Here is a 20,637-nt window from a genome sequence, read left to right on the forward strand (position 1 = left end):
GGTGTAAAACCAGGTCACGGAGCCCCCGGCGGGGGGAGCAGAGCCGGGTTGGCCCAGCTTGGTTATCTAACTCCAGCCTCCCTCCCAAGCTCCCTTCTCCTGGTCCATCACCTGCCTGCAGCAGGACAGGGCGGCCGGCAGCGCCTCGGGGCCAGCTCAACCATCAAAGCATCACCAGGACACCTGGATCCCTCCCCAAAATTGGGCTTTCTGCCTTCGGGAAGTCGCACACAAAGGGCTGCCAAAAAAAATCCCTGGGAGTCTTGCGTAACCTCAGCTGCGACAACAAAAGCCGGGCACCATTTACAAACAATGCAAAAGAGGATTTATTGAAACCATTCCGGTTAGACCAAGTCCTACAGGGCACAATTTGCAATAAGTTAAAGAACCAAACCAAACGGTCTTAGTGTTAAAAAACACACTAATACATAACACAGTGATATATGCCATCATCACCCATCTGAGTTATTGAATCAAGGCACAAAGTCATTCATTAAATACTGCAAAAAAAACCAATTACACAGGGAAATAAGCTGGGAAAATGACTTGTTTTGTTAAGAAGGTGCTGGTTTGGCACTGATGCGTTTAATTGAGCTGCCAGAGGGAAATCTGCGTTTCCAAAGTATCTGGAAACATTAATGGACAAAGCCCCCTGCAGAGCCAAAAATCCAGCTCCCCTGAAGGAACATTCAGTGTGCCCACAGGAAAGGTCAGGTCTGGGTAGGGATCGGAGGAGTGAGAGCACCGAGACGCTGCAATCGCGGTGAGAATACGGCCAGGGCACCTCGCTCCCTACCCGGGAATTTCAGTGGGATACAATCCGCATCCAACACACAGATGGGAGTAGCACACGAGCCTGGGGCTCCCGCTGCCCGGCTCCCACAGCCACGCTCCCAGCTCTGCTCCAGCCGGTGGAAAGGCAGGCTGAATCCGGCCCTCACCACCCGGGCTCTGCGGCGCTGGCGCAGCCCGTGATCCCTGCAACGCTGGCGCGGGCTGCCGGGCTTCAGGTCTTTATGACGCTGAGCTTAAGCTAGGGGACATGGCAGGGGAGTCTCCCCGCACCTCAGACTCAGAGAAGTGCTCGGAAAGAGAGGAGCAGAGGGGGAAACCCACCGTTTTGAGTTCAGGGTGCCTTGGGGGTTGAGGACTGCTCTCCCGGGAGCATCCCCGGCTTCCTGCACAGCCCGGAGGCCTCAGGACTGGGCTCCACCAGCAGCGCAGCTCTGCAGAGGTCAGCAGCACCCATCCTACACGGCTCCCTTGACTGCTCAAGCCACGGGTCACAGGGCAGAGGGAGCCAGGGCACCTTTTAGGCAACCACCGGGCCAGCTGGAAGCAGGAGGTGAGCGTCCAGGCAGACCTCCGATGCTGCAAGCTCATTTTGCTGCCAGACTGGGAGAGCCGAAGCTGTGGGCACGAGCCTGGGTGACAGCAGCTGCCGGGGCCAGGAGCTGCCCTGCGGCAGGTCAAAGCTCAGCGCTTGCCACAAGAGAAGAACCGATGCTCAACCCTACACAACCCGGCATAAGTTTTCTCACCCTACAGTATTTCCACACACACCCCAATCTGAGACTACGCAAGGGATGGCCAAACGCCCTCCGGCACCGCAAAATGTGAGAGAGGTTATTTTTAGGGTGTGTGTTTTCTGTCCACCCTCCTCTCAGCAGTCAGACAGACACCCAGCAGCATGTGGACAGGGCTTGTGTCCCAGTGTGGCTGGGGGGGGGGCTGCGGCTTTCAGGACAGACTGAGCAGCCGATTCAAACCATTTTCCAGGCTTTGCACCTCGTTTCTACAGTCCACACTGGCACCCACCAAGGAACAAGACAGAGCACACACCCCACGCTACAGAAGTCTCCAGGGGAGACATCATCCTCACACAGCAATCAGTCCCATTCCCTCGGACTACCAGGCTGGACAGGCAGAAGAGCACCCGAAGATCCTCACCCAGCATCACTTTGATTCTGAGGGCAGGGAGGGAGCGCAGAGCCCTCTCTGGAGCTGCGCGGCAGAGACAGCTTGTGTCATTTTCCCCGAGTGGCTCATGCCCGTCCTACAGCCTGCCCACCTCCTGGCAGAGGGGACAGTGCTTGGAGAAGGCTCCTCAGCAGCTGCAAGACTGAAAGAGCATTTGCAGGAGAGGTGATATTGCCAGACACGCACAGGGCTCCCCAAAGCAGCCAGCCCAGCTTCCAGAAAAGGTTAAAGTGCAATTCTACTCAAAAAAATGTCCTAGATCCCCCGGCACCTCAAAAACAGTAGAACTGGTGTCTGTACCAGCAGGGACCAGCCAGCGTGGACTCAGGGCGGTTTTCCTCTCACCTATAATCAGATCGGGGACAGGCAGGAACGTTGATGCATAAATCAGGGGGGAGACCAGCTCCCTTCTGTGTCACCAGCACCGCACAGCCTGGCTGGAGAGGAAGCGGCAGAGGAGACAGACACAGGAATAGCCTTGTGACTGCAGAGTGGGGCACATGGAGAAAAGGCCATTTTCTAAGCAGAATGACACTTTAACCTGCGGTCTGCTGGCTGGGGTGACACCTAGCCACATCATCAGCCGCAGCTGGGGTCTATCACTACACACACCCCACAACTACCAAAGCAGTGGCCCAAATCCAGGAGAGTGCAATTACAACTCAACTTGCAGCCAAGCACAGCCACAGCCAGGAGAGCTGACTCAGAAAGGAAATCTAACACCACACATCGAAGCTCCACTTCTCACGCAAGCACCCAAGAAATAATCATCTCCGGCATCCCCAGCAAGCATGTGTTTTCCTCCAGACACAGGCTGAGTCAGCACAGTTCTGCAGGTGCAAAAGGATGGAGGGGAAAGCCCTCTTCCCCGAGCTGACGACACTTCAGTGGCGGCCAGGCACTGAAGTCCCATCAGCTCTGAGGACAGATACACTGGCAGCTGCCCCCACAGCCCGGGCGTCCCCAGACACTGGGGGTGCTTCCCTGCCAGCCACGCTTTGGTTTGCAGATCGAGAAAGGCAGCTTCCCATTTGAATTCATGATGGTTTGCTAAGAGCACGGCTGTGGAGGAGAGGCAGCTTGGAGGTGGCCAGGGCAGCTTCTCCCCCTCTCTCGGCAAGCTCACACTCGGCTGTGGAATCGCATCCTGTAGAGGCGGTCCCGGATGTACTGCTCGCTGTCCACAGCCACCTGGCTCAGCCAGATCACCCTGCTCTCCGAGACATCCTCCTTCAGCTTACGCTTCATCAGAGACACCGACCCTGGCTCCTCGCTGGCTTGAGGGCCCCTCAACAGCACGTAGCAGGCATGACGGCTCCGCTCGAACAGCATGGCTGTAATGCAGAGCAGAGGGAAAAGTCCAGCCTAAGGTCTCTGTGGCCACCAGAGCCAACACCACGCACCCGCAGAGTCCAGGAGGCACCAGAAGGCCAGTGTCCTCCTGCACCTCCTCGCTGGAGGGCTGGAAGGAGAGGACTTACCATTGAATGCAATTATTTGGTCTGTGCTATTGCGGAGCTCCAACAGGACATTAGTGTAGGAAGGATGGAAAAGATACAGCTTCTGGAGAGGAGCTCTGGAGCTCTGCAACCAACAGCACACAATCAGGACACGGACCCACACATTATCCCAGAGACAACACCAGCACCAGGCTCAGCTATTACTCATGCTCGACAGAATACATCCAGTCAGATACTTGTCCATGTCTGCCCAACTCATCCTGTCTGATGCCACTAGAACTAAGTGTCGGGATTTTGCTTACCGCTTGGTGCTCTCCTCCCCACCCCAAGCTTCCTGCAAACAGGAGGCCTGTCTGCTCCAGGCAGGAGACAGATTTTTGCCTGAGGGCTGGTCGAGTTACGCGAGGAAAGCAGAGGAAGCTCAGCTGGTGCTCAGGCATCCTCCAAGACATGACCTGTCACTAATGCTGCCAGCCACTGCCCCAGAGGGCTCTGCTGAGCAGCTGAGCTGTGCCTCGAGGCTGTCGGAGACCGCCTCGGCACAGAGAGAAGACATTCACATGGCCATGGGAGATCACTGCGCGCAGGAGGCTCCAGGCCAAACAGCAGCAACTTCAGCAGCAGCAAGCCAGCAGCCTCTCGCCTCACCTACAGTACCACACTGAGGCAGGGCTCTGGGCAATCCAGTGACTTTGCTCATAGAGCCACAAAGTCCCTTTTCTCTATATAGCCAGCCTGAAGATGACAAAAGCTGCTGGTGCCACCACAAGCTGCTAGCAGGGACACTGCTATGGACATCGCGAGGACACAGATCACAGGCAAAGGTCTGCTTGCTTGTAGCAGCCCAGACGGGTGAGCCACCCCACACTCAGTGCAGGAGGCTGCAGCATTAGTGGCACAGAGAGATGTGAATGTGAACACTGGAAAAAAAGACGTAGCTCCACCCAGTTCTGGCCCAAAGTCTGGAGAATAGCAACCATTCAGCAGCACTACTCACCGTTTCGTTTCCTGCCACCTGGTATTCACCCCAGATGAGGAAGGTGGACCGGTGATCAGCAGTAGAAAGCGTGGCTGGCCCAGGGCTCTCCGCTCTTGAGTTCAGTTTCAGGTCCCACTGGACTGCTCCAGATCCACTCTCAACAATCATAACCTAGCAGGGAAGAAAGCAAAGGAACTCATACCAAAGAACGCTAACAAGCCATGAGAGAAAAGTCAAGTCAGCCATCTCTACCCCACACTGTCTATAGGAACAAGTATCTGACACATGGGAAGATGTGGAAATACGTGAAGCTGAGCATCACAGAGCTGTGAGACCTCGGGCGGACCACATTAAAGTCACACATTTTGCAGCTATTTCAAGGGGTTCAAAGCTCTGTCACTGAAGCCTCTTGCTGAGAAGAGAATTAAAGTGCCTGAGCTGGCTTCAATAACCTGTTGAAAGAGCTCCTTTCCCAGCCTAGAGCTTCCTAAAATCAGCCAGAGGGAACACATCCCACCAGCTGCCCTTGACTCAAATGCGTGCTTGAGCCAAGACACGCAGAGAAGAGGCAAGTTAAAAGGAAATGTGTCCAAACCTTCTTTCTGTTGGGTCCAATTTCACTCTCAAGGACAATGCCAAGAACATCAGGTTTGTAGTAACCAAGCAGCGGCTCACTAAGGGCGAGAAAGAGAACGGACAGATCATAACACACCCTGAAGGCTCAGGCATACCTTGTTCTTTCAGAGCAGCCTCTGTCCTCCCGCTGGGAGCCTGGAAATGCCTCATCCAACCCCCATGAGTAACATTACCTCACAACACGGGACACATTGAGGGTCCACAAAGTCTGAAGATTTTGTGCATTGATCAGCGTAGCCATCTCTGACTTTACAACCAAGATGTTCTCCCGAGACTGCCCAGGAATTTTTGCCAGGTAACGAATGTCTCCAGAGCTGAACAAGGACACAGAAATGATTACACTTTCTAGACTGTGGGCGGTGAGGTTATTGTGAGGTTTTGGGTTTTTTTCCCTGCACAATAAATGCAAATAGGAACCCCCAGCCTGCTTTCCCTCCTTTCCTGACCCTGACCCTGACCATGGCCATCAACACCAGCCCTCTCCCCAAGCTTTGGATGCGCTCCTAGTCCAAAAGTCAAGTAGCCAGGAAAGAACAAAGCCACAACGGGCCATCCTGTCAGGAACACCGGTACCCTCCTAATACACGTCAACCAAGACATAGTCTCACACCTGAGAAGGGATAAGCGGTGTGTGGTGCGGTCAATGTTCTTCTCCCACTGAGGGTCTTGCTCAAGGCTGGGAAGCTTAATTTCCATCCCAGTTGCTGCACTGTAGAGATCTTTCAGGGAATATGCATAGAGAGAGTTTTCTGTGCAAAAAAAGGAAGAATGAGGGAGATAAGTTATCCTGCCCTTGCTCTGAACTCTACGGTTTTCCAGATCTGGCAGATCAACTATATTTTTAGGGCTTGCATCATAGAGCTGTAGTGGTATTTTGAGACTCAAGCCCGCTTTTGAATGCTTTTAACATATTATCTGTCCATAATCCAAGTGCTTCACAGTAATCATTTGCTATAAATGACTACTTAAACCTTACATTCCCAACATTTTTCAAGTAAAATTACTATAGTACATAACAAACCTTAGTATAAGCAGAATCCCCCCCTTCTCTTAGCCTTGAATAGCTCTTTTGCTAGGTGAAAGCATGACACAGCTTTTAAGAATGCAAAACAGACAACTGGTTAGTGATCCTGATTTCACAGTTATAATCACTCTTTCAGATCGAATTCACAAACAGAACTGTACCTGTATAGAAAAGGAAGTAGGAGGAGGAGTCCAGGTTCAGCCTGATATAACGAGCTTTCCCATCCATGTTCAGGCTTCCAGCCGAGCCAATCTGTTTGCCATTTTTTCCTGAATGGATGAAGGTCTTAATCTATGCAGGCAAGGGATTAAAAAAAAAAAAAAAAGGTTAAAGCTGCATCACACTGTTACTGCTCCAACTCGACTGTTTTCCAAAGCTTCTGAGCAGTTGGTACTGAACAGCAGCTGAATGGGAACAGCATAGCTCGGATGAAAAGTCTCTCCCTGGTTCTGGAGGTGTGGGCACGAGTTAGATGATCCCTCTGCTGTGAATACTTTTGCAAGTTTGAAAACCACTTCTAGCACAGCCACTTGCCCCGAGATTTTAATACCTCTGCCAACCACCTGCCCTGCAGGCTGGGACTGCCAAACAGCAAGCCCCAGCTCTGCTAATGACAGCAACGATCGATTCAAGCCCACTGAGCAGCGACAAGGATGGAGAGGACCTAAAGGCAGAAGCAAAGCAGCATATGGACGCAGGGGAAACTTGGCTTCGCACGGTAGCTCTGCTAAATATTTTAAGTGCCCTAATCTACTCCTCCTAAGGCTGACACGGGTCCAAGGGGATGAAAGAGCTGACAGGTTTCCTTATATTCTTTGTGCAGGGTAACAGAATCCACTAAAAACATTTCACCCAGGAGAATGAAGGCTAAAATCAGGATTAGATTCAAATGTCTGGGCAACAGTCATAGTCTGGGGAGAGCAATGCACACCAGGGAAAAGAGAAACAACAGATTGAAATAAACAACACTCATCAGAGATGCTGAGTCAGGCAGGAACCCTTCCCTCTTCCTTGAGAGGGGGAGACTGGGAAAGAGAAGGAAATCTGCTGCTCTCGAAGTGAATCTGAAGAGTCTGGCAGGCGAATAAGGGACAGAGTTTACCGGGGAGAATGAAGAACACAGCTGGAGAAGGAGAACAACGTATCCATCAGCTGTTCCCAGCCTCCTGCACTGGGAGGAGACACATACCAGCTCTTGTAGATCAGCTTCACCTTTACCCACAAGCCCGGGTTCAGCATCTGCCCTGGGACAGCAACAGCCAAAGGTATTCATACAGCGAGTGACAATACACACCACCGTACTCACCGTATTGCTTAATACCTCTATGTACTGCTACAGGCGATGTATCCTGAAAAACGTCGTATTTTCCCGCATGTATTTGTGCTGAAGTTTGCAGCAGGTAGGGGTCAATAAGACTCTCAGAAAAAGCTGCCATCTAAATCCCCTGCACACAGACCCTTCCCCACAGACGGCTCAAAGCTCGGCCATTTCAGGAAAGAGCGGCATATTATAACGTTCAACTTCAGCCCGTTAGCTACAAAGCTAATTTACTTAAGTTCTGAGTCTCCCTTCCGATAAGACTGCCTTTTTCCAAGCTGCAGAGCTCCACTCAAGCTCCCTACATTTTGCGTGATTTCTCAAAAAAGAACATACTTTTACTTAAGTTGACAGAGTGCTTGCCAAGTCCGGAGGGAGGAAGGGATTTCATACCAAGATAGCTAGAGAGGTTAAATGGAAAACAAATCAAAAGGCAGTCTTGCAGAACAGAGACTACATTCAAACATTTCTTGGCCGCCTAAGATTAAAAAAAAAAAAAAAAGTCTTGAGATAACTGGGATAGCAAAAGCAGGGAGGAAAGAAAACAGAAGAGAAACGTAGGAGTCGCAGAGGATAGAATTTCTGATGACTCTGGCAACAACAATGCCTCGGACAGCAAAACCCTATTTGCTTATGGAGTGTTATGGTATGATGAGGACACGGAGCTCCCACTCCTCCATTCAGATTTGCAGGGAACCGTAACTTCTGTATGCTTTAAACAGGACTGATCGCACATGCAGACGATGCCGTACCACTCAATCATGGATGCAGATGTTTTAGTATAAAAAGACTTTTAGCTCCACGACTTTCCCCCTCTAAGAAATGGCAGCTATTTCACTAAATGAACCCAAGTCAGAATTAACCAGCGCAGTGACACTAGGAAGAGAGCCGAGCAAAACAGACCACGGGCAGAGAGAGGAAAGGTATCAGAAAAGGGCAGTGGTGGTATAAAAGCTCTGGCTGTCAGCTGTGCTTTGATCTAAGAGCCAAACCCGTCAGGGTTTGTTCACTTCCACTTCTCTGAGCAGAGTCCCAGAAAACTGCAAGCTCATCTCACCTAGGCTCACCCCACACGCAGCCCAGGAACACACAGTGAGGAGCGCAGACTGAAAAGGAGTACGGATTCCTGGGGAGGGATTCCTGGCCAGCTTTTTTCTTTTTTAAACCATAAAACACTTGCATTGATTTGGGAGTACATCTGCAGGGTGGGAGAGAACCTACCCCAAACCCACAGATATCAGAAGCCTCTGGACACTTCCTCTTAAGACTACAAGATCAAAACAAGTAACATTCCTGCCATGCCCTGTGGTCTGGCCACTGGGTTTATCATAGCTTCAGAGTGACATACCTTATCTCCTGTAGCAATAAAGAGTATCAGGTCCTGAACTCCGTCACTATCCACATCTGGAATCACTGACACGGGAGTCAGCACAGTATAATTAGCTCCAAAGTCACTGGACTGTCTCCACTGAACCTCCCCTAGAAGACAGAGTTATTGGGAAACATTCACTAAAACACACTTTAGGTTGAAAGGCTTTTAACGCCCCTGCTCCTCCAAATACTTTGCAGTAGCCAGCCATTTGCAGCCCATCAGCGCCATACGCTCATCACGGGGTAGTTCATTGCATTTCAGATGAGTCCCAGTATCCACAATTTCAACTTCTGTTGGAAAGTAATTCTAGCTGCCTGCACAAATGCACCCAAACTTCCTGGGCACAGAGAACAGCTTGCTTTTCTCTTGCCTTGGATTAACAAGCTTCCCAGCACGTACACGGCGTGGAGAATCCTTTTTTGTGATCGAAAACCTTGCTGCTGTGTATTTAAATCTGCGCAGACATTTTAGGACCGTAAAGCTGCTGAATTGTGACCACAGTGTTGCAGCTACTCCCAACAAAACCTTTTTTTTTTTTTTTTTTTGCTGCAACGTGCCTCCTGCAGATGCTCCACGCTGACACGACCAGCCACAACTCAGTTCACATCCCACCTTGCCCTCCTTTGAAGGACACACACAGCACACTCAAACTTGTTTGTAAATAGAGGTAGCAAAGCCTTGTTTTTTAAAAAACGGTATGTGTGGGGGGTGGGTTTCTCTTCAACAGCTCCAGGCCAGTTGAGTGACTCCACTCCATACACTCTGCCCAGGGCTGCTGGCCACTTTCCAGTTACTGTCCAGTGGAATTTGGTGTGGGGAGAGACCATTGGGGGGTTCTTTTTAAGGAAGACTTAAGTGACTAACTAGGTGCTCAGAGAGGAAATGTTTACCCTCCCCTTAAACCGGTATCACAGACAGCACTTATCATTTCAGGAATGCAAAGTAATCACCTGCTCTTTGTCAGGAAGGCAGTTGTACTGAAGGCCAAGGAATTACTACCTGAGCTGTCTGCAATAATTTAAGGCAGGCTGTATTTCCAGTAGGATTCCCCAAAGCTTTTACTGAAACTCTGAAAAAAATACTTGGATTTGTTACTATGACAACAGATGTGAAGTAGAAGAGTGCCCTTAGGAAATCATGGGAAGGCGAAGAATTTTACCCCCGGAAACCGAGCAGGCAAAGGAAAGAGAGAACTTAAGTTTTAAATAACTATATCCTGGCCTCAGCACAGTCCAAAGCTACAACAGTAAGACCAGGCTGATGAAATTCGCATACGGCTCTATTCTTTGCTGGTAAGACAGTGGATATAATTTTGGAGGAAGCACCTTACTCTCTTAGAAGAGCAGTATGACTTAACAGAAACAGGTAACAGTGAGATGGATTCAACACAAAGGACCTGAGAAGCTTTCATGGTCTAACACAACCCCCAAAGAGCGTGAACTGTGAATCCAGTCCCATCCTGCTGCTTCAACAGGAGATGGGACTATCCTGTCTGACGTCTAGAGTGCTACCATGCTTCCGCACAGCCCGAGGTCACAGCAGAAGCACGGCAACAGAAGCCAAGATGGAAATGAGACAAGTGCGCAGACAGCAAATCTAACCTGGGTGAAAGGGACTTTTTTTTTTTTGGTCCGGAAGGAATAATAAAATTAGGACTTAGATGACTGAGTTCAGCTCTCACTTCAAGCGGCCGCAGAGGACACAAAGCAGGAGCGCTGGCTTCAGGCTGGATGAGGTCCAGACACACATCCAAAGACCGCTCTCCCAGTCTGCAGCTCACACGCTATCTCAGCTAAAGGCAGGTCTTTTCTACCAAGCAGTGTTAGACCCCTCGCCCAAGCCCTTGCCCACTTGTCTACTAAACACTTGTAAGCTCCTGGCATCCACCATACAGTGGATGTGAAGAAGTATCCCCTTTTGTTTTTTTCTGAACCTATCGCTTGATAAAAGAACCACGGAGCAATGAAGAACTGCAACAGGAAACCATCATTCCCTGTTCTTCTACTCAGCACTCCTAATTTTATAGACTCATTTCTCCCTGTCGCACATTCTCCAGGCTGGACTTCTGGTTTACTTAGTGATTTCTTGCACAGAAGCAATTTCATACATCTGATCATTGTAGTCCCCTTTCTGCCACATCCCTTAGGAGACCAGAAGTGCTCACCGGGCTCACAACGCAGGCTGCTGGAGGATAAGGTGAAGAGAGAAGGTGTAACAAAACACTTCCTCCTGTCCTTCTTCCTCCAGACTCTGTTTCTTGCCCTGGCAGAGGTGGAATACGAAGCTACACAGACTTTTGCTTTGACCTCAAACAGCTAATCTTAAGCTCTCGTGTCCCAGTTGGCTTGTAAGATAAACATGCAGGAATGTTAGATGTCCCACACAGAGGAGCATGCAATCCTACACCTTCCCTCTCTTTGCTCAGGTCACTTATTCTGGCAATGAAGAAAGCGAGACTTAACACAACTCAAATTGATAGAAAAGCACTAACTTTATCAGCATTTAAAGATCAAACCCACATCAGACACTTTCAGAAGATAATCTGCCTATCTCTTCAATCCTACAGGCAGTGGCTAGGCAGCCCCAGAGCCCTGGAATCTCACCAATCCTCCACTACGATGAATCATTAACAGCTAAAGATTGTTCTGGCTACTGTTTTTAGCACAATGTGATGTAAGTCAGACTTTGCCACTTTAAATACATTTAGCCTATTTAAATACATTTTATTCTGATCCACCCTCCTAACCCTCAGTAACAGCCAACTACACTGAGAAACCCCTTTTAACCTACGTAATCGCAAAAAAAGTATCAAATATGTCAACTTCTGTGTTACTCACTTTTCTATCTGAAGCAATTTTTCATCCCTTGATTTTATCTATGGAATGTGTTCGTACCATATTGTTGCTGTGACCTGCGGCTTAGCCTGGTTCCTTCTCTCTACGCTTGTGCTATTTCTTTATTGCTGTCTTTAGTTACACGCCTTTGGCTCAGCAGCCACCTTTCTACACTTTGACCTAAAAGCAACTATTTCATTAGTAGTCTATAAATATCCTGTGCTAAAGCCTATTGATGAGGGAAACGGTGCTAAGGTATCTCAGTTGGTACAGAAGCGTTCCAGCTCTGTGTGTGTCTACTCTTCCATCTACACTGGAAATTAAAAGCTACACAAGATTTTCCTCAGATTCCTTAGAGCTATACCTCTTGCTATTTCTCTCTCCCAATTTCTGGAAAATAGGGTGTGAGGGGTTCAATACCAGAGGATGGGATCCTAAGCATGTTTTCAAGGGAGAACATGAATTGTTTAGAAGCTTTGAAGCAGTGACCCCCAAAATGGAAACGTATTTCAGGGGTCATCAGCAAAGAAGGTTCAAGGTGCAATAGACGGTCACTGCCCTGTTCCTAGAGAAATACAGGCAGTCTTCACCCGCACCCCACGTTAGGCAAGATGACGAATTTCTATAGGATCAGAAATGAAGGTGGCTTTCCTGAGAAACCAGGTAAAAGCCTGGACTACAAAAACTGGCGAGTAACTTATCCTAAGTGCTCTCCTTGATGACTTTAAAATCATAAATGCCTAAAACTCCCACTCCTCTTCCCACTGTAGGCAGTCCCACCACTCACACGCAAACAACTGAGAAACATTGCGGGTTTGTGTCCAACCCCTGAGAGTATCGAGTAACATTCACAGCTAGTGACTGCTTCTCCCGTTTCAAAAGCCGTCGAAAAGTTGTTGTTATAATACAGTGGCTGGCACAAACCACCACAACAGAGTCCAGCCTTTGGAACAGACAGGCTGAGAGAACAGGAGATTCTCTCAATGGCAAAGTTTTCAAGATAACAGATACCCTGTGCCCACTGTTCATGTACCAGCAAGTCATGTCACGCTGACGCCCCCAGCCTCCGAGGTCTGAAGGTCACCAGGTGAGGAAAGGAGGTAGCACCGTCCCCGGTATGGCAGCAGTACTCTGCTCCCCACTCACCTGTCCGCGGGTCAACTGCCGTAAGAGACACGGGCTTCCCCACGACCAGGCAACCCGGGGCCTCGGCCCCCCCGAGCTGCTTGATGCCACACTGCAGCCACTCAACCTCCTCAGCAACAGGCCTCTCCCAGAGCGCTCTGCCGTTTGTGCCAGACACAGCAGCAACGAAGGCACACGGAGAAGGCAGACCTGAAGAGAAAAGACATCAGAGGGAGCGCTACCTACACCTACCTTTGCTGCTCCGCACCACCCGAGAGCTGGGACTCGCCCCGTTCCTCTCCCCACCCAGCTAACCCGGTTTTCTCTCCCAGACCCACAGCAGCCTCGCTAATTAGAACTACAAGAGAAATAACAGCCCTTTTACTACAAGGTTTTCTCTTTCTGAATCAGCTACCTTCATCCAAACAGGATCCGTTGAAGGTGCTGCTGCCGTTGCCAGCTTTGAAAGCAAAGACGACATCTTGCACTTTGTCTTCATTCACGTCTTCTATAGCGAGAAACTGGTAGGCCACTGTAAAAGAGATCACGAGGCAGGCACTGGTGAGGATTGCCTCCACCAACAGCAGGCTACCTCCAGCTAGCTGGAGCAAAACACAAATTCCTAGAGGCCTACTCACTGCCTCTATCTCTGACAGTGTAACTTCAGGACAAATTGGCTTTTCTATTAAAAAAAGCCATCTACATGAGTACCAAGAACTGGAAGTTAGTGCCAAAGGATTTTTTAAATTTGCTCTCCCCCAGAGGATTTGTCTTTTTTTAAGGCCAAGCAGCCAGAATATGAACTATGTTGAAGAAAGAACAACTCTGCTCTTGGTGTGAGGTTGCTATTCCTGAAACATAATAAAAAACCAAACAAAACCCACAAAACCCAGCCCCAGATATTCCATCTTTCTCACTCTCAGCTCAAAGCAGCCTTCTTCAGCTCAGAGTAGCAGAACCTGGGATTTCTGCATCAACACACAAAGCTCAGTCCCCGCTGGTGAGCACTATCTCTGCGTTTACAGCACAACCAGCACACACCCACCGCACATAAGAATAAAGAAAAGCTTTCACAGAAGCGAATGCTGAGCCACCAGGGAGCAGTACCCAGGCTAAAGAGCCGACTAAAACAACTACAAATTTGTGCAATTTATTAAAAAAAAAACCCCAAGATGCAATTCCTCTTCTCCCTTTCCTGTTAGCCACGGAGAAAATTTAGAAAGTCATACTGACAGAGGGAGAACGCCTAATTGTCCCCAAACCTCAGCTCAAACTTCAAGGGAACATTTTACACCCTAAACTTCAACAAAGATTTATTCCCAGATGCCCCTCCCCATTTTTTTTTCCCCAAATGAAGCCAGCCTGCTACCTTGTTAGCGCTTTAGAGCAGCACCTAATTTCTCCATTAGATCCTGTAAACACCTCCTGCAAGGCCATTCCAATTATGACAGGCCACTGCTTATCCAGGTCAGGTATTCACAGCTCTCGCTCCCAAGGGCAGCATCCCTGCAGGCCAGGCTCCAGATCGCGCTTAGGCAGAGGTCCACAATTCAAATTCGTGGCACATAAAGGCAAAGGACTGTTGGTAAGTATGTATTCTGCTACAGCAAGCTCACCTGCATTGTCGTAGTTTCGGAACCATGTTCTTTCTGAAACTGGCCTCTCTGGGCAAGGAATGATAAATGAGAAAGCAAACACAATTATCAGACACAGAAATAACGAGATGAAGAAGGCGGCAGTGCGCCACCGGGACAGCCGAGACAGTTGCGATGACTGCTTGCTGACAATTCTTCTCTCCACAGAGTTTTCATGGTTCTCTTGAGCTTTTACGTCCTCAGTCTTCAGTGGGTGGATCTCAGCTTCCGAGTCTTTGTTATCCATCGTAGCTCATTCATCAGTATTCAGACACCTTTCTTCCCTGGCACCTGTGACAATGGAAAGAGCAGTTAAAACAGATTTTGGAGTACATAAAAAAATGACAAAATATTCTGTTACCACCTGATGTTCACGCTGGAAACATTTAACAGGAGTTGAGCAAATCAGCATATTGTCACACAGTCGGATACAATGCGCTGGTGGTACTGGAGGTCTCCCACATGGAGCAACCAGGAGAGACTGCGGGATGCAGGAATAGCACTATTTCTTCAAGGGAGGAGGAAATCAGCTCTGCTAGAGCCGGACAAAGAAGGCTACAGTCTCTACACTGAATGGACTGACTGGTCTGGAGGTCTCCCTTGCAAAAAAGCACACCAAATGCTTCTTTTTGCTGCAACATCTTCTTGCCACCTCCCGGGTATGTCAGTCTGACTCCCAACTGCAGAGGTGAAAGGAAACACTCGTGACCTTTATATCCCAATATATGGCTGTTCCCTACTGTAATGAGCACTTCAGCTTGCCCAGGAGAGCGAGAGAGAAACAAACACCAGTGCATTCTGTATAGGAACGACCCAAAGCTATTCGACACCTTCTCAGATGAGAAACCGCTCGATAAGTTTAGCAACCCAATCCTACAGAAGGCAAGAGAGCGATTACTTCCCTCCCCAGAGGAAAAAGAAGGCAGGAGTCGAGACTAAAATCAGGCAAATTTGACTTCATTAGAATGGAAGAAGAGCTAACAACTGCTATTTCACCTTCTCCTGCTATAAATCACAACCTTGAGCTACAGCTACAATAACAGAGGGGTTCTGTGCGAATTTGTTATATAAAAGGAAAAAAGGAAAAAGCCCTAGTCGATAACAGAAGCCTGTAACTCATTATCCACAACAAAATGTTATATACGGTTTCTCTGATAGTGCCTCTTTAAAAAAAATAGCGGAAGAGAAGAAATAAAGAATAATACATTCCGATAGCCTTGGAAAAAGCTGCATGACAGTGTCATAAAAAGTTATATCAGAGCAAATAAACATGGCAACCGAGCCAATTTTCCATGACCGTGCCCCGGCAGTCACGTGCCTGGATTGTCCGCTGGAGCAACTTACTTCCCCAGCAGAAAATAGCTTAAACTCAGCACCAGCACACAACGCAGAGAGCCTGGGCTTTCAACTCCAACAACAATAGGGCTCGTTACATCTCGCGTTTCATGCCCAAATTCATTTACAGGTTCAAAGAAACACAAGATGAGAGTCACCCTTGGGAGACCAGGCTCCTTCAGGCAGCTGCAGCTCCACTGGGGGTCTCACCTCCCCAGGTTCTCCCTGTCCCACCACAAGGAAGAGCTGCAGAGGCCTCTTCTCTTCTGGGTACCAATCACAGGGGGGACAGACCCTATGGCAAGGCAGGGGTTGAGCCCACAGGGTGAGCGGGACAGCCTGGCACGCTGCTGTCAATCCCGTAGTTAACTTCGGTGACTGCTGGACTTATAAGGCTGGAGTTTGGAAGCACTTAGTCCAACCCGAGCACTCTGGCATTTATTCTACAACAGCACATCGAGTACAAGATCTCGCTCCAGACAATTTAATTCAAGCTGCACAATACCACGCACACGCAATTAAATGAATAATGTAGAAGTTGTATCTTATTCCAAAGATCTAACACCAAAGACCTCTCATCTGCCCTTCGCATCAGTCTACCAGCAACACCAGAGACACCTCCACGAGGCCAGCTGCTTCCAGTCCAACCACAGGCACCTGACAAGACTAGAAAGGCTCCAGATGGAAAGGGGAAGAAAAGGAAGAGCTGTGCATTCAGCCTTCCCCCACACACCCCGACCTGGCCATCGCCCTGGTGAGCCGAGCGCTGCTCCGTTACTGGAGCCAGCCGAGCACCCGACCTTCAGCAGGTTCAAGGTACAAAGCTCCAGGCACTGGCTGAGCAAATGATTCACCAGAGCGGAGAAACTGCCGCTGCTGCAAAGGGGGACGGCAGCAAGAATGGGTTACGCAGCCTCCCTTGCAATGAGGCAGATGGCTTGTGTATCTGTGGCGTGCCCGTCTCCAGCGGCAGGGAGAGGTGGATCTTCTCACACGCTGCAGTAACCAGTGTCTGCGGCACGGGCTGTGACAGGGCTCCAGTACAACCCCACCGGCATCTCCAACGGAGCCCGTCGCAGTCCCCAGTGCAGAGCGAGGAAACCTCTGGGGCGCAGCCGAGTGTTTCCAGCACCCACGGGACTTCCCAAGAACCAAAACCAAGCTTCTCCCACCCTTAGTCCAAAAGGGTCACCATCTCAACGCTGTATGGAAGGCATATTTTTATGACTCACTTCAAATCACACCACTGTCATCTAGACTGGGATGAGAACAATAAAAAAAGTGGTAATTATCCTGACAGCCCCAGCAATTCCCCTTCTTTTGCAGCAATGACCCTAGGAGCCACCAATTACAAAGAGCCCTCAATGCCTTTAAAGCAATTCTTTCTCTTTTCTTTCAGGGTTTGAATAATGCCCTTTGCACCCCTGCCAGAGCAGAGGCAGTGCCAGAACAACGACCACAAAGGTCAATGGCAAAGACTCAAACAATGCAGGAAATCCCATCGCCCGCAGCTGCCAAAGTACATGCTGGCAACATGTGAAACGGTCTGAGCTCTGAACAACAAAGAAGTCTGGTAATCAGTTTAATTGAAGACAAGCAGAAAATGATAGTGTGCATTTCAGATGATTTTACTGTCCCCTAGCAGCCGGCATTTTGTCTCCTGCTGTTAGAGGACACAAAATAATTCACTGGAAAGTTTATCGCATCCAGGCACCTTGCAAGGAAATACGCAGCAACAGGATCCCGTGCTGCTGCATATTAACACAGGCTGCATGCACTAGATCTTGTAGCTAACACTGCCTCTCTGCTTGGGGACGGGAGGCCTCACCGTGAGAAAACATGGGAGAAAGACTTCACAGAAAAGGAAATAATTAGAAACTGCACGCAACAGACCTGACCTGAACCCACACAGCCCAGAGAGCGCTGCAGTACAGCCAGGATCTGCATCTCATATGGCTTCATTTGCTGGTGCACACATTCCCATCGCTCCCCAAGCTTTAAAGACTACTTAACCCCAGCAATGGGACAAGCTAGGAGCAGTCCCCAACCACAGGCAAGGAGGAACGAATACCCCGTCCTGTCCCACAGCAAAAATGCTGCGTTCAGGACAAACACAGAGTCCTCAGCTTTACTCACCTTCGTGGGGCACTGACTTTCCTCTTCTCCAGAAGCTACAGTGCAGATTTACAGCTCTGATATGAATCAAACCAGTGAAACTTGTGCAGCAAGCGGTTAGCGCCAAACCACAGCTAAATCCAAGAGACAAACTATCATTACCAGTCAGCTACAACTGCCTGACAAGTACAGAGAACCACATACAGTCACATGTATAAAGACTGGTGACAGAAACCTTTTAAGTATCAATGTGATAGAAGGCTTAACTCATTTTCCACCCATAAAACACCAAACCACAGCATTTGTAATCTCACCAGGCACCACTTCTTCCTGGAAAAGTTCTAGCAATATATCATAACTCAGATTTGATGGTCAACATATTTCATCTTTCACAGAACAATGAACTCAGATTCTGACTGGCCATTTTAAGAACCCAAACATTTGGGTGTTTTGATTCTGTACTTTTTTGTTTTAAGCGCCTTACAGCTTTCCTTCCTGTCAGCTAGAAATTGTCAAAGCCCCAAGCTGCAATCAAAAATGACAAAACAGCTTCCACATTTTGCTCTGAGTAAGATGGAACATTCCCTTCATGGCTGTCTCCCACGAGCAGACTGTTGAGCTTTGATCCGATGTATGGCAGGGCACTGCAGCGAACCCATCGGGCAGTCACCTGCTGCAACATCAAGACATTAACAGGACATTTTTTCCCTTTTCCGCAGTCCCACTTACATCATGGTCCAGCCACAAGGAAATAACACATAAGATTTCCCCCAAATGAGGAGATTTTCCTCTCTGAACACCCTCAGACTGCACTGCGTACACAAGCTTATGCTTTTGCTGGATCATCTGCAGCTCATAACTCTTTCTCAATATGAAGTCACCGCCACGGACTGGCAGGGAGAACTGCGCTGAGCAGACCGTCCCCTTCCAATGCTGGGGTACCTCTGGTCCTGCTTGCATCCCTACGGCCTTTGTAAGGACATGTGTTGTAATCCAGACCATACCAAAGACAAAGCAGGCACAGAAAAACACCCACATTCTGCTGCTACAGCTGTCCCTTCCCCTCCCCTCACACCTGCTATTTTGCCTATTAACACAGACCTCTTGAAAACACGAGGTTCTTCTTAAATGACGTTTAACCCTCCAGTGCGGACACAACACATGCCACAGAGCATTCACAGCAAGTGGATTAGAAACTCCTCCAGAACACAACCCAAATGTCACCTTAGAATGCGATACATCTGTCATTTGTAGGAGAAAAGGCCTCTTTTCCAGGGCAGTTTTCACTACAGTCAGAGGTTCATGTAGAGAAACTCGATCTGTTTAGTTAAGAGCAAAACATGATCCAGTACTATTTCCAAGAGAGAGATAGGAAGAACAAATCTCTCTAAGGTGGAGAACCAGCATTAAAGCTGTGTGAAACTGATTATAGGTTAGTCCAGTAATAACAACCAAGCAGCAGAAACACATGCCATTTATCATCCCAGACCTTACAGTTTTGCTGGATCCAAGCCGCTCACCCTCATGGACTGCCGCAGATCCCTTGCATCAGCCCCACAAGTAGTAGTTAGCGAGTGGTTTGAATCTCTCACGTCAGAGACATCCCCACCTCACCCGCGGGGCTCCCCTGCTTGCGTCACAAGTACGGCCACTTCTCTGCACTGCCAGACGTTTGACACAATAGGGACTTCGGGAAGACCTCGGTGCATGAAAACCCTTTAGAAAAGACTGTGGTTGTTTCATGTAGGTTTATTAAAGTACATTTTTTTAAGCGGAGCACTTGTTCCACAGGTCACAAACTCCGTGCTGCCCGCGGGGTCCCTCCTGCACAGCCTAGCAAGGTTTATGGCAGCATGAGACAACAGCCTTCCTCAGGCCGCTGTTGTCCTTGTCAACCGTCTCCAAGGAAAACCTCCCCCCCTCGATGGAATTTTATTTTTCCTCTCACACACACACCCACACAGAGAGGCAAGATCACTCACAGGCCACTCCACCCCCACAGCCAACACCTGACAGAGGCTTCCAGCCTCAACAGGCTCGAGGAAGCCCCTCGAACAGGGTCCAGTTCTGCCCCAGCATGCAGGAGAGCTGGCTCCAGTCACACCGAGCCATCCCTCCCTGCAGGGCAACCTGCCCCTCTGGTTGAAGCCTGTGACTCCCAGCAGTCATGTAAGAAATTTTTCCTTTCCAAAATAAGGAAAAAAGGGTGGAAATAAGATAACAATTTAACACGTTAAAATATTTTTCTTTCTGCAAGAAACGCTCTAATTCATGCCTGCACATTAGGCTTGTGGCCTGCTGAGGAAAAGAGAAACATGAATTGAAACCTCTCCAGGAACAGTGTTGACAGCTGTGTGGCAAGCTCTGCAGAGGTGAGGGGTTTCTTGTAGTTCTATTTGACTGAAATATAGACTCGCATTTGCAAGTGCTGCGTAAGCGTCTCCCCAGGACTCCTATGCAGCCTGCCAAACACACGGGATAAACTAGCTCAGATCAAACGGAGGATTAGAGCAACAAGGCCGCTCGGCAGAGTCCCAGGCTTTTACAAAAGGGATTAAATTCTTTCCCAGGCTCCTCGATACGGTTTTGGGCAACTTCTTGAGCTGCTGAAGGCGGACAGCAAACCCCTCCGACCCCAGAGACAGGCACCGGGGCCAGGTCAAGTGCAGCAGGGAGCCTTGAGCAGCCGCGGTGTTTCACGGACGAGCAGGGCTGCTCGCCGGCCCGGTTCGGGCTGCGGGCCGGCGCACAGACCCGGAGACCAGCCCGGGAGGCAGCGTCCGCGGGGGCAACCAGGAGCTCGCCGCGCCCCCACCACCCCCACC

General features: G+C 49.3%; 1 protein-coding gene across 1 annotated transcript; it reads right to left on the reverse strand.

Annotated features, from left to right (window-relative positions):
- Nucleotides 1-3,075: 3,075 nt before the first annotated feature.
- ITFG3 (integrin alpha FG-GAP repeat containing 3) lies at nucleotides 3,076-14,644 on the reverse strand. Its single transcript, XM_009881925.1, has 11 exons — nucleotides 14,345-14,644; nucleotides 13,144-13,260; nucleotides 12,750-12,938; nucleotides 8,746-8,876; nucleotides 6,241-6,370; nucleotides 5,666-5,804; nucleotides 5,229-5,369; nucleotides 5,015-5,093; nucleotides 4,438-4,590; nucleotides 3,462-3,564; nucleotides 3,076-3,314 (listed from the first exon to the last, which is right to left on the reverse strand). Exons 1-11 carry the CDS (start codon nucleotides 14,607-14,609, stop codon nucleotides 3,103-3,105), a joined length of 1,659 nt encoding a protein of 552 aa, XP_009880227.1. The 5' UTR covers nucleotides 14,610-14,644; the 3' UTR covers nucleotides 3,076-3,102.
- Nucleotides 14,645-20,637: the final 5,993 nt, after the last annotated feature.

This window comes from Charadrius vociferus, unplaced genomic scaffold (assembly GCF_000708025.1).
Source record: "Charadrius vociferus isolate BGI_N301 unplaced genomic scaffold, ASM70802v2 scaffold593, whole genome shotgun sequence".
NCBI lineage: Eukaryota > Metazoa > Chordata > Aves > Charadriiformes > Charadriidae > Charadrius > Charadrius vociferus.

What these genes read in the sequence shown, in the direction of transcription:
- ITFG3 (XM_009881925.1), bottom strand. Translation starts at nt 14,609, where the DNA reads ATGGATAACAAAGACTCGGAAGCTGAGATCCACCCACTGAAGACTGAG. An exon ending in CCGAAACTACGACAATGCAG is followed by an intron (nt 13,261 to 14,344) that starts GTGAGCTTGCTG and finishes TCTCTTTTACAG; the next exon opens with TGGCCTACCAGTTTCTCGCT. An exon ending in AATGTGTCCCGTGTTGTGAG is followed by an intron (nt 5,094 to 5,228) that starts GTAATGTTACTC and finishes TCTCGCCCTTAG; the next exon opens with TGAGCCGCTGCTTGGTTACT.